The sequence below is a fragment of the Antechinus flavipes genome, chromosome 3, assembly GCF_016432865.1.
Source record: "Antechinus flavipes isolate AdamAnt ecotype Samford, QLD, Australia chromosome 3, AdamAnt_v2, whole genome shotgun sequence".
NCBI classification, from domain to species: Eukaryota; Metazoa; Chordata; class Mammalia; order Dasyuromorphia; family Dasyuridae; genus Antechinus; species Antechinus flavipes.
The window spans coordinates 230,315,153-230,329,397 of NC_067400.1; the positions used below are offsets into that span (position 1 = coordinate 230,315,153).

Genomic DNA, 14,245 nt, shown 5'->3' on the forward strand with positions numbered 1-14,245 from the left:
TCACTTCATGCAACATATTAATCTCTCTGGGTTTCTCTAAAATTATCCTTTTTTGTGATGTTCTTCTTCTTTTTCTATAATATAATCATTCTCTGTGGGCAGGTTTCTTGGGGAGATTTTCTGGAGGCAGCCTTAGTTTCAGTTCAAAGTAATACTCACTTCAAATGCAGCCAGTTGATAAAATCCAAACATTTATTTTCTCCTTTCAAGCCTTATCTCTTTCCTTGGGCCCAGTTAGCTTTCTTAGAAGCCTCTTTGCCTCCTTGGTTCCAAGAGCTCTTTCAGCTTCTGCCTCTAGCTCAACTTCGACTCGGGGCTTCTCAATCTCCAACTGATGCCCCCTTCTCAATCTTTTTCAATTCAACTCTCCTGACTGAGCTCAGCTGTTTTTATGCTCTTTTAGAAGTGTAAATTCAAAGGTTGACTCCTCCTCTGAGAGTGGGATTATGGGAGGTGTGAATTTGGATATCTCATACTGAACCCTGAAATCTCCCAAAGGTGTGAACTAATGTGTGAGCTAATGTGTGAACTCTCAAAGGTGTTAACTTAAGCATTGTTTCTATCAATACTAGTGACTTAACACCTTGTAAAGATTTGCTCTAATGTGTGAACCAATAAGCATTGTATCAACTCCATTGAGTTAACACTAGGATTCTAACACTTTTTAATCATTTCTTATGGCATAGTAGCATTCTATTACATCTATCTATCATAATTTGATCAGCCATTTCCCACTTGATAGGCAATTGATGGACATCCCCTTAATTTTCAGTTCTTTGTCACTATGGGTAAAGCTGCTGTAAATATCTTTGAACATATGGGTACTTTATTTCTCACTTTGATCTTTTGGGTCATATAAAGCCTGGTAGTGCTGTCACTGGGTTTGAAAGGATATATAAAATTTAGCTCGTTGATCATAGTTCTAAAATGTTTTCCCAAATGTCTAAACCACTTATTATATTTCAGCTTATTAGTCTGGACCAAATTTTCCAGATTGTTATTAACTTTTTAAATATTAAGACTTCAATACAACCTATTAGTTATACCTCTCATTTGAAAATTTTATACATGTACCTTCTATGTATAGAGTATCCCAACATTTTAGTGCAGTTTTAGGAAACAAAAGCTTAAAAGCTACAAACTGTACTAGAATGTTTCAAATACTCTATATTTGTCTAATTGGTTTTTAAAGGTATTGTGTAGGTTATTGCAAAGGACAGAATTTTTCCACTTGTCTTTAAGACAAGTAGCTGTCAAAATGTTTTTCAAAAGTAAAAGTCTGAACAGGTCAGCTTTATATTCACCTCTTACATATAACTCAGTCTTCGATCCTGGACAAATCACTTTCCTTCCCAGGATGCACAGGCAACTTTCTAAGACTGTAAGATGCAAAAAAGGTGGAAGGAGTACCTTTATTTAGATTTTTCTGTATTAATAAAATGATAGATTCTGTATTAATCAATACTACAAATTTAGTAATTATTAGAGAAAAAGAGATATTACTGAATCATTACAACTAAAATTGGTTAATAATTTTTTCTCTAAGTGCTAATAAAAGTATATGACATATTCTTTCACAAGTATATTATCCTTTTGGGGAAAATGTGCTCAAGCTCACAGAACTCATCTAGCAGAGGCAAAACTCAGTTTTTAGAAATCTTTTTATTGGGGTACTAGATTCTGTTTCTCCTCTCTTGCTATCTTAAGAATTTGCTAGAGTGCCAATGAAAAATCTCAATCCTTTTGGTCCTCTGAAGTTTACTAGATCCTCTACTGAGCATATGTTTGTGTACACGGAGGTGGGCAGGCAAGGTAGGAGGTGAGGGTCAGGGAAACAGACCTAGTCTGATACAGAAGCATAGGCCTCTGACAGTTTGCACTTATTTCCTAATGAATCCCTCCTCAAATAGTTACTTAAGAGATCAAATCTAAGGTGTCAGATGTTCAAATCTTTAGTCTATGAACTAAGTTTCACCAACCAAACCAAATATACTTCTTGTATAACAGTAGTCCTACTTATTTAGTAGTTTTCAAAATCATTTAACTTAAGAACTTTTCTATTTATTCTACTTCTATGCTGGAAGGATGCATCAGGATGCACTTACCATATCCATTTCCTATATCCCTTGGGTAATCAACATATTTAACTTATTAAAGACTATCATCTTTTCCATCTATTGATAAAATCAGATGCTTTTCTCATTGATGTAATTTTTATAGTATAATTGATCCTATATTTCTGTTAATAATCTTATTTGATTATAATACATATTTTATTAACATTTACTTATGTTATTATTTGTTAATGATGTTGACTTAATTTTTCTTTTTCTGCTTTATTTTTACCAGTAATGATAAAATAATATTTGCTTCATAGAAAGAAATTTTCAAAGAAATTTATTTAATTTAGGGATTGTTTATTCTTTTAATGAATAAATATTATGAATATTCTTTGAATATCAAATAGTTTGAAAATGTATTTTGTGCTGAGCTCTTTTACATGACATTCAATTAAAAATTCATATAACTGATGCTTCTGAGTTTTATTTATTTAGATTCTTTAATTCTTTTTTTTCACTTTGAATATTATATAAAGTTGTAACTCTTCATACATTTTTTAATAATCATTTTTATCTTTAAGACTTGGCTTTATTTCTGTTACATTTGATATAACTTTTCTATTGGTTTTGGTAATTTGATATTAATTTCTATCTCTTCTGAATACATTTTATAATTTAAAACTCTTTGTTAATATTTAAAACATTCTTTGATTTATCAATTCAATTATTTATTCTTTTTTGCTTTTTCCTTTTAATATCATTTTCATCTTTATTTTTAGTGTCTTAATTTGTTCATTTTCTGATTTTAAACTGCGAATAAATTATTGTTTTTTTCTTTTGTTAGATGAAAGATGTATTGGTTGTGAATTATCAGAATAGTCACTTAATCACTCGATTTTGCTTAACCCTTTATTTTTGTTGAGGATCCAATATTGGGTTATATATATTAAGAACTGCTGTATTATAAAAGCAAAAGGAATCAATAAAACTTAGTTTTTAAAATTTCCTTATGAATGAAAAGTATATACATTTGTCTCTAAATGCTACTTTACATATAGATGATAAATTATGATATTCAGATATTATGCTATTATTTTTGATGTTTTTATTTTGATTTCTAATATTTTAGTACAGGAATTTAGTACATAATTAGATTTTATTATATCTGTATCTTTTCATCATATTTTCATTGTTTATTAATTTTTGTTTTGAAATTGTATTGTTTTGAAATACATTATAATTCATAATACAAATTTTTAACATTTTGATCTTTCTCAACTTGCTCAAACCTTTTTTCCTTAGAACATTATAACATTTGGAGATTATAAAGTTGAAACATGATATATTTATTACCTCTTTATTTAATTATTTGTTTCTGCCAAACGCAATTTTCTTAATATTCTATTCATGTTTAATTTCTTTCTTGTTTTTAATTTCATTTCAATTACTATATTCTGAAAGTAAAGTATTGAACTCTTTCACTATCATTAAATTTATTGTCAATTATTTTTGGAAATAATTTTCCAATTATTTTTCCTTTATATACTTAGATGCCATGCCATTCACTTACTATTAATACAAATTTTACATGTGAATATTTTTCATTTATCTCTCTCTTAGTAGTTTCTAATTTGAATTTAGTTTTTTTTTCTGATGTTATTACTTCCTCTTTGGTTTATTTTTGACTTAAATGAAGTATGATAAATTCTACCCTATTCTGACTTCCTATGTATATCTTCTATATTAGAGTTGTTAAACCCGTTCCTCATAGGTTACAGAACTCCTCAGTGTGAGGTGAATCAAATTAATATGAAATTGAGAAGTATATAACAAAATAAATAAAATGCAATACAACATTAATAATCTTAATTTGTGTTTCTTTTCAATATGCGGCATCAATTTCTATTTGAGTTTGATACCACTGTTCTATTCTAGTATGTATTTTGACATTAGACATTTTGTTTTGGCAACTTTTGGCCATGATTTTAATTTTTCATTATTAGTTCTTATTTTTAGAATTTAATCTTATCTTAATCCTACAAATCTTAACTTAATCCTACCAACTTAATGAAATCTATTAGACACTATACCAAGCACTATACTAGGCACTGAGGATATAAAAACAAAGAAGAAATCCTCATGGAACTTACATTCGGTCCTAAAGAGGATACAATGTGTAGATGTACATACAAAATAACCTAAGTAGGGAAAGAATGTTGGCAGCTGTGGGAAACATTGCTACCCAATCTCTTGCTGGATCTTCTTCCACTAATTGTAGATGTTCCACCATGATCTGTCTTGAGCCATCTTTTCTTTTTATTTTATCTTACTTTGTAATGTCATCAACTATCATGGATTGAATTATTATGACTATAGAAGATTCTTAAGTCTATTTTTGTGATCCTAACCTCTTTCTTAACCTTCAAATGTCACTATGTGCCTGTTAAACATCATAACTTTTTATCCTGTAGTTATCTTAAACTCAACATATTCAAAACAGAACTCATTATTTTTTATATTCTCCTCTTTTCCCAGATTCCCTATTATGCTCCAGGGTACCACCATCTCCCGAGTCACGTTGTCTTGAAATCTTGTTCTTTTCCTTGATTCCTCACTCTCACACACTTTAAATGTCAGATTTCTTACCAAGTCTTGTTTCTAATTTTATATCATACGTATATATACAAGTATGTACACACACACACATATACACACACACATATGTATGGGGTATCTAGTGGATAGAATACTCATGGTATTCTATGGGTAGTTCATGGTATGGGAGTGCAGTGGATAGAATACTCACATAGAACACTCAGTGTGGATAGAAGACTCATATTCTTTAGTTCAAATCTGGCCTCAGAAACTTACTAGCTGTATGAATATGGGCAGGTTACTTAACCATATTCGTTTTAGTTTCCTCATGTATAAAATGAGTTGAGAAGAAAATGTCACACATCACACACACACACACACACACACACACACACACTTTTATCTATCTTTCTTTTCTGTCTGTCTGTCTGTCTTTCTCCATCTATTTCTATTTATCTTTCCTCTGCTTCAGTAGCTTGGCCACTACTTTGGTACTTTCCCTCATTACCTCCCATCTGTACCATTTCAATAGATTTCTAATTGGTTTCCCTGCTGTAGATCTTTTATCTGTTCTAATCCATCATCCCTTTAACTCTCAAAGTGATCTTCTCAAAACATAAATCTGACCATATTATCCCCTACCCAGAAAACACTAGTAGCCACATATCTCTAGGATAAAAAATAAAATCTTTATTGTGACTTTTAAAATCCTTCACAATTCAGCCCCTTTCTACCTTCCTATTCTTCTTAAAACTTACTCCCCTCCAGGTACTTTGCACTTCAACCCCATCTTGCTGAGCATCTTGCTGTTCACAGATAATACTTCATCTCATGGGCCTTGTGCCTTTTCATTGGTTCTTTTTTTCTGTCTCCTGGCTTCCTTCAAAACTCAGTTCAAACCCCAACTTCCGCAATGTCTTTTCTTGAACCCCACCCTTTACCAGTGTCTATGCTCTGAGATATTTCCCATTCTCTCTATCTCTTTCCTGTAGTATATAGTTATCTCACCTATCATACTACAAGTTCCTTACGAGCAGGGTCTTTTTTTTTGCACAATGCCTGGAATAGAATGGGCAATTAAAAAAAATTTTTTTGACAAATTGATCAGGGAATGTTCCACATAGGATATGATATCTGAGATGAACCTGGAAAGAAGTTAAGATTCTAATCAGTAGAAGTGAGAAAGAAATATATTATAGGCCTGAAACTCAAATTACATAGAGAAAAGATGGGAGATAAAATTTTAAGTTTGAAAACAGTCTTATTAAATTGTACTGATTTTTTTTTTTTTGCTATTTTTCATTTAACTTTTATTATTTGATGAGGGAATAATATTTTTCTTATTTTTTATTGCTAATATTTCACCAACTTTTATAGTCATCATCCAAGGAACAAAGTTATTCTATTTTATGCTAATAAATATATATGTAATTTTAAAGTTAAAAACTTCACCCTTTCCTGTCTTGTTTAGAAGTTTCTCTGTGGAATAGCCTCTTCTCTCTTGACCAAAAATCTGTAGTGACCAAAGATAATTCAAACTTCTATTTCCTTTTTGGTTTTCTCCCTCAAGCCCAATTTTGTCATTAATTTATTAGTTAACCAATGTGATACTGTTATTTTTAATCTCTTATGGTGATTGCATTGAAATAATAATTACTCACAATGATAACGTATCTATTGATTATAACAATTGATGTAAGGTTGTTCCAAAGTTTCAGTGCTTTTGCTGGTTTTTCACATCACACAGTGTTCTGAGATTAATCTTTCATTCTACGAATTGCTCGGAGTAATTTTGAATTTTAATTGAAATTTTATTTTTTAAAAAATGCTTAGCTTTCTTGGGAAGCTTATATAGAAATAAAGTTCTGAATATCAATTTCTAGCATATCCTATTTCAATTTCTTGCTTTTGTGGAAAAAATTCTATGAAATTAGAATTTATATTTTTAAATATCTTCATGATTGCTTATAATATTTTGTTATGTTAATGTTGAACTTGACAATTACATATATGTGGGTATATATACACATACAAGTATATACATAAATATACACATATATTTTGGATTCACCCATGTTGATATTTTATGAATCCAATTCACTTATAAACTGTTCCTTATTTTGAATATTTCTAACAAATTATATTATTTCTTGAAATATCGGTCATGCTATTTTCTTCTTTACTAGGGTTGGGAAATATGGCAATTTAAAGGCACCTGATCTGTCTTATAAATCGATCATCTTTTCCTGATAGTTTGAAAATGTAATTAATATTATATTATTATTAATAATATATTAATAAAATATAATTGAAAAACATAGTGATTTTCTGGGTTTTTTCCCTGCTTCTGCCTTTCTTTCTATCATTCTTTATTCTAGTAAAATATTTCTATTTTTCATTAAGTCTATTGATATATATGTATATGCATACACATGTGTAAATAAATATACATACATACCTATATGTGATTAAACAAGATGATTATGAAAAAAGGTGACTTTAAAATACTAATTAATGTTAAATATTAAAATTTATAATTAAATTTATTTATATATAAATGACATTTATATACATATTTATAGTTATTACAAAGTAATATTAAATACAATATTAAACATGTAAAATGTTTTTAAAATGTTTTCTCCAATTTCTAAACTTTCACTTTCATATTCATCATGTTCTATTCTTTTTTATTTGTATTATGTTTTATTTTTATTGCTTGTATTGTATTGAATTTGTCTCAATAACAATTTTTTCCCCACTTTTAGGGTTTTCTAAATATATTCTTTTTTAATATTTTTTGTCTACAAACATATTTTTTCTCCAACTTCTCTAATCTGTACTTTCTTTTTTTTTTTTTTTTTGCCTTAGTGCTATAGTTCATATTGCCAATTCTATATTAAATAGTAATGGTGACAGTGAAAATTCTTGTTTCACTTGTTTTTTAGTAGTTAGAAGTTTTTAGTGTTTCTCCATCCAGATGACAAAAGCTGTGGGTATCACAGAGAAATTTTCATTCATCTGTTTAAATTTTATAATTATATATATAAATGAAAATTGAATTTAGAAATATCTTTGTTTTGATCAGGTATTTTCTTTCCCCCCACAGATGATTTTAGTGGCCATATTTTCAGAAACTGGATTTTTTGACTATTGTGCAGTAAAGGTAAATTTTTTTGTACAATTTAGAAATCACATATATTCCTGAATTTATATAGTTACGTTTATCAAACACAATTGCCTTTTATAAACAAATCATAAGAAAAACTGCTTATTTTTAAATTGTCTCTTTGAGAATAGTGAGCAGTACCATCTAAAAAAGTTTAATAGTCCTTATGATGTTTTTGTTCTCATAAATAACTAGAGGAGTGGATAAAGGCAAGAAGATTCAGGTTAAATGTTTTGTGTAATTTCATTTCAATGGTAAGTGAAAATCAACATAGCTATGATTTTTTTGCTTTTCTTCTGTGATATAATATATTATAAGTCATCCATTTCTGATTACTATATTGTTTAGTAGAAAATTTTTTGTCATAGTATTTTATACTCGGCATGTTCCTAAGGTTCATTTCCAGGGATTAACTATAGATGAATTCACAGAAAATCACAGGTCCCCACTCATTATACTTGCAAATGATTGAGCAATGATATTGCCAGTTTTCCCATGGCAAATTATTATAATTTTAATTTTTTAAGCTGATCTTTTCTGATTTACAGAAAAAACTAAAAGTTCTGAAGGTAACATTAAATGTGTAAAGAATGTGAGACCAGGAAACAAGAAACATGATTCATTTATTTAAACATCAAAATATTTATTGAATACCTACTAAATGCAAATGAATAACAAGTTTCTTAAAAAAAAAAACAACTTGATTCTTTTTCTACACTTCTGGTGAAACTATACTAGCAATGTTTATAGAAAATAAACTATTTGGATAGTGAGGAAATCATGGATATAATGGAACATCTAAGTCCCTCTAAAGCTCTGATAGATCCACTCAAAGAATGTGAGAATGCTGACTTTTGTGGCATATGGTCCCTGATGAGAAGAACATAAATTGTATTCCCCAAATTTCTAAATTGGATTATTTGTATAGTCAAAGGCTGAATTGGGCTGGCACAGATTAGAAACAACATGGATTAGATAGCAGAGTTTAGGAACTATGCATTTTGCTATTTGGAAGTGATTTGAACACATATTCTCCTATAATAATTGTGATCCAAAAGCCAAACACTCCAATATCTTTGCCAAGAAAACCCCAAATGGGGTCATAAAGAGTTCCACACAACAGAGCAGGTGCTCAAAAACATTTAGTATATTTACTTTAGAATTATATATTTAGAACTGAAAGAGATCATCTTATGTAAACTTTTCAGCCTGGCATATTAAAACCTTTCTTATTTGTCTCCAACTAACCTTTTCAGCTTTAATGTAGCCATATTGTATTGTAGTTCCTTTCTATTACTCCATTTTCTAGCTAAATTGGATGGCTAGCTATTCTCTGATCGCATCTTTTTATCTTCTGTTCTATCTATCTGTATCTATTGAAATCCTTCTCTACTTGAAAGTAGACAATGCAACCTTCTTTCAGATACCATTTGCTATCAATATGAAACTTCCTTAGTTTTTCTGATAGCATCTTGTCTGAAACTCTCCCCTGGAAACATCCTTTCATGTTTTTATATTTTGCCTTCTATCATATTTATTTTTAAGTATTTTAAGTATTGAAGTATTGTATACTTAAATTGTATAGTTATTGTGACTAATGCTCCTTTTAAATAAAGTTGTCAGTATTTATTAAGCACCTAGTGTATGCTAGGCAGTTAGAGTAAGGAAGTCAAATCTGACCTTAGATACTTAATGGCTACTTGACTCTGGGCAAATCAGTTAACCCTGTTTGGCTCATTTTCCTCATATGTAAAATGAGCTGGAGAAGGAAATAGCAAACTACCTAAGAAACATCATATGGGGTCATGAAGAGCTGGATATATTTGAAATGACTGAGCAACAATAAAAATATGTCAGGCATTGTACTAAGTGGTAGGGATACAAACAAAGAACAAAAATGCTCACAAAAATCCAAGTCATTCTTAAGGAATTCAAAATTTAATGGAGGAGTCAGTATGATTGAGCTCATCAAAGATTATAGGAGCTATATTAACTTTTAATTTTTAAATCTTTGTTTGGATCACATGAGTACAGTACTGTAGTGCTTTGAGTAAAGTCTTAAGTAAAGTATTATAAAGTACTAAGTATTGGCATCCAATAAGTTTCCTAAAAATACTATTTATTATTATTATTTTCAAAACAAGATTAGAAACTGGGTCAGATGATTTTCCATTATACTATATTGCCTCTCATGAAAACTTGTCTCTACAAATGAAATCAACTATGTATTGCAGGAAATTTCTAATGCTGGGGGCTTTTCTTTTGCTTTTTGTGTTCATTAGGCATACTGGCTATCTCGAGGCAGAGTGTGGGCAATGATCATTATTTTGTGTCTCATTGCTGCAATTTTTTCAGCATTTTTAGATAATGTCACCACAATGCTGCTCTTTACACCTGTTACCATAAGGTAAGCTATGTGACTATTTACTTTCATAAAATCAAGTTTATGAGTGATCAGACTGAAAATTTTTAATATTGATGCAGATCAAAAACTGAGAATAACCTAAAAATGTTAAATTCTAAATAATTGAATATCAATGCAAGATTCTTATGTCCATCTTGGTTTCTCACATCCTGATAGAATGTAAGTTTCTTGAGGGCAGAGAATATATATTTTTGTCTTTGTGTCCCCAGTAACATAGAAGGAACTTAATAAATTTTTGTTAATTGATGGATTATTACTTTTTCCTATACCAGACATAATAATGCTTTGATACTTTGGATCTATGATATTTTAGAAGGAGTTAATCCCACCAATAGTAACATTATAAACTGGACAGCTCTCTTTGTGGTGTCTCATAATTTGTCATGGAAATTCAATGCACACAAAAATTCCAAATCAAGAGTTTTATTTTATTTTATTTTATTTTTGCAAAAGTTGTCTTTCAAGAACATTGTGCAATTTGGAAACAGTTAAATTACATTTGGCCTACACTGAAGTTTTGAGGTGAAACTGAAAAAAAAGAAAGGAGACATGGCTAGCCAAGAAAATGCAGGGGAATATTTCTGGGTTTAGAATTTGTTTTTGAAGCAAAAGAAAGAATTTCAGGAGAAAGTTTTGTGAGATGTGGTGAGGGTGGTGATGTGACACTAAGCTTGCAGAAAATGTCACAGACTTGGAGAAATTATAGTGAAAAATAAACAAGAAAAAGCTTTCTTCTCCTTTGCTTGTGGTTCTCCTCATTCTTGTTTCCAACAATTTGGTAAGAGTAGTCCTTTAAGGCCTTACTTAAAAATAGGATCTTTCTTGATGACAGCACATGATAATCCATGGAGACAATTCTTTGCCATTTTTTACAGCTCGATTTCAAACTGTGTATAATTAAAATATTTGGATTTCCCAGCTCTGCACCTCCCCCTCCACCCCATTTCCCTTCTTCTTTTAAATCCCTTTAAAGAAAACTAGTTTTAAAGCCCTCAGGCCCTTCCAGAAGTCTTCATTTGGGTTTCTTTGTTTTTAATTTCATTCTACTTCCAGATGCTGTTTAATATAGTGTCAAGAGCCTTGGATGTGGAATTGATTATCTGTGCCTAAATTCCAGTCCTGTTGCCTAGTAGCTGTGTGTATGCACAGTTCATTTATCTTTTCTGAGCCTCAGTTTCCTTATTTGTAAAATAAGTAAATTAACATTTGTATAAGTAATAAAAGTGGTAACATTTAAGTAGAACTTTAAGATTTACAAAATCTTTTCTATGTGTTCTCTCATTTGATCCTCCAAACAAACCTGTGAGGTAGGTGCCTCATTTTCCTCATCTGTAAAATGAGCTGGGAAAGGAAATGAAAAATCATCTCACTATGTTTGCAAAAATAACAAACCCAAATGGGGTCATAAAGAGTGGGACAAAACTGAAACAAATGAACACCATCTCACAAGGTTGGAATGAAAATGTTTCGTGTAAATATGAGCCATTGTTACTACTCCTGATATCATTAATGTCACTTTATGTCTTGCCTATTTTGTATACATTTTAGATGTCTATTCTCTGAGAGTAAGAGCTATGTTATACTCCATCTTTGTATCATCAGTGCCTAGCATATTGCCTTCCATAAAATAGAAACTTAACAAAGATTTGTTGAGTTTGTTCTTGAATTGATGGAGGAGGTTAGGATCAGTAATAGAAAGGAAAATATTTAAGACTAGGAATCTCAATATCTGAATTTAGTTTTTACCACTAGATTATCTGAATGATTTTTATAATCCCTGCTTGCTAAGATTCAGCATTAAATTTCTTATCTACCATCAGAGTACTGTGAAAGATTTTGGAGGATTTTCCCAGGATTAGAGATTTTGGAAGACTTTAGTATGGAGTGTGGGATGTAGGTCTATGTTGAGTTTCTGACATATTATTTTCCAGTTTTCCTAGCAATTTTTGTCAAATAGTGAGTTCTTATTCCAGAAGTTGGAGTTTGGGGATTTATCAAATACTAGATTGCTATAGGTCTTGATCATTTTTATCATTTGTTGCTAATCTATTCCCCTGATCCACAGCAGGGATCTTTCTTAGCCAGTACCAAATGTTTCTGATGATTGGATGATTTATAATACAGTTTTAGGTTTGATACAGCTACAACTATTCCATGATTGCACGGATCAGACTTAGCCTGATCCATAACTAGTTTATAGGTATACTCCAAATTCAAAAGTTAAGAAAGATATATTTGAAGTATCTCTTAGACCTTGGTTTCCTATCAATCCAATATGATGAATGAAACAGAAAAGAATTACATAGGATAAGAAGGCATATATATTCATTGTTGGAAGGATCCACATTGGAGAGATCACATACTAGATGGATTATTATAATTTACTGAAGAAGCAAAAATTATTGATAGCTCTTCAAAAATCTGGTCTTAATAAGAGAATGTGATTTAGAGACAAGACTTTTAAATGTAATAGGATGAGAGAAACATTGATTTTTTGAGAACTCTAACTCAACTTTCTCATGATATAGTTTTATCATTATAATTATCTCAATAATTACCTTTATGATTATTCTTAAAAGAAAATAAAGATTTTATACATGTATATATTTGGACATCTTCCATACTGGGCACTTTCATGTCTTCAAATGTTAAGCTTCTTGCCCTTTGTCTATAACTTTCCAAATGTAATTGCATCCTGTCATTACTGTGGAGATTAAATAGACCAAAAATTCTCCTGTTTTCCTGATAATAAAGATTAATAGCTGGATTTAGTTCCCTATCACTCTGAAAGCATAAAATACTCTCTGACTTCCCAGAGCACAGTATTTGTTGGTGGTAAACATACTTAAATTCCCCTCCTAGCTGTGAGAGAGGAACACATGAAACACTAGACTGAATCAGACCAATGAGGCATCTGAGTCATTATTCTGTTTCTGACAACGACATTAAGAGATGCTGTTGCCAACTTCGAAAGTTGCACACAAAACATCCTTACCATCTCTATAATTCCACCATGGAGTTTATATGAACAGTGAATTTATATGGGCTTTTACCTTTTTTGCCATGTTCCATCTCTCAGAGTAGGTAATTTCATCAGCTTTTCACCTCTAATGCATAGTAGCATTTTAATTGGTTTAAGAACTCTGAGCTCCAAGGTCAAGGGACACTTATTTTCTCATCTTAATATTAAAGTCAATAAACAAGTCTGTTTCTTTTTTTATTCAAACTAAGCACAATTTTATGAACCTAAAGACTTTGGTTGTATAATCTTGATGTTTTTAGTCTAAACTCATATCAAATGTTTAAGAGTATCCTGGATCCTGTTTTTGCCTGAAGATTTTGCACATACTTTCTGTAATGTACATTTTTTGAACATCTGACTTTTTTTTTAAACTTTTCTACTGATTGTGGTTTGGATGTTTATAACAAATTCATGAACATTGGAACAGTCGGTAGTAATTTCTCTCTGATTGTTGGTTATTGTGTTTGACATTTTCCAAGGACCATGTTGCACATTCCTTCCCAGGACTTTGGTGCTCTGATTCCTACTGTTTGGTTAATTGAAATTAAGGTTGAAAATAAGTTATTAAAGAATAAGAACACAAATAAATGGAACGACTTCTTCCCTTCTTGGGACTGGCTATGCTGTTCCTGGAAAGCATCCTTGGTTTCTTATTGAGAATCTTGCTATGTTCCTGAAGATAATTCACTAATTCACTGGAGACAAAAAGGAGACTACAAGATCTCTCCACGTCTATTTTCCAGACTTATTTATTGCCCATTTGTTTCAGTCATGTCCAATTCTTTGCATTCCCATTTGAGGATTTCTTGCTAAGGATACTGGGAGTGGTTTACCATTTCTTCCTCAACTCATTAAAAAGATGAAAATTAATACATATGGGCAATAGCTAGCAGTCATAGATCATAGCTCTATATATCCAATTTACCTATAATTAATATCAGCCTTAGAATTCATTTTTTCTTATGACCCATCAA

The 14,245-nt window shown here is 30.6% G+C and overlaps 1 protein-coding gene across 1 annotated transcript in view; it reads left to right on the plus strand.

Annotated features, from left to right (window-relative positions):
* Window positions 1-14,245, plus strand: part of OCA2 (OCA2 melanosomal transmembrane protein) — a 533,107-nt gene that overhangs the window by 99,997 nt on the left and 418,865 nt on the right. Inside the window, exons 11-12 of the mRNA XM_051990569.1 lie at window positions 7,765-7,821; window positions 10,107-10,231. Coding sequence (XP_051846529.1) covers window positions 7,765-7,821; window positions 10,107-10,231 — 182 coding nt within the window. The remainder of the gene's footprint in view (window positions 1-7,764; window positions 7,822-10,106; window positions 10,232-14,245) is intronic.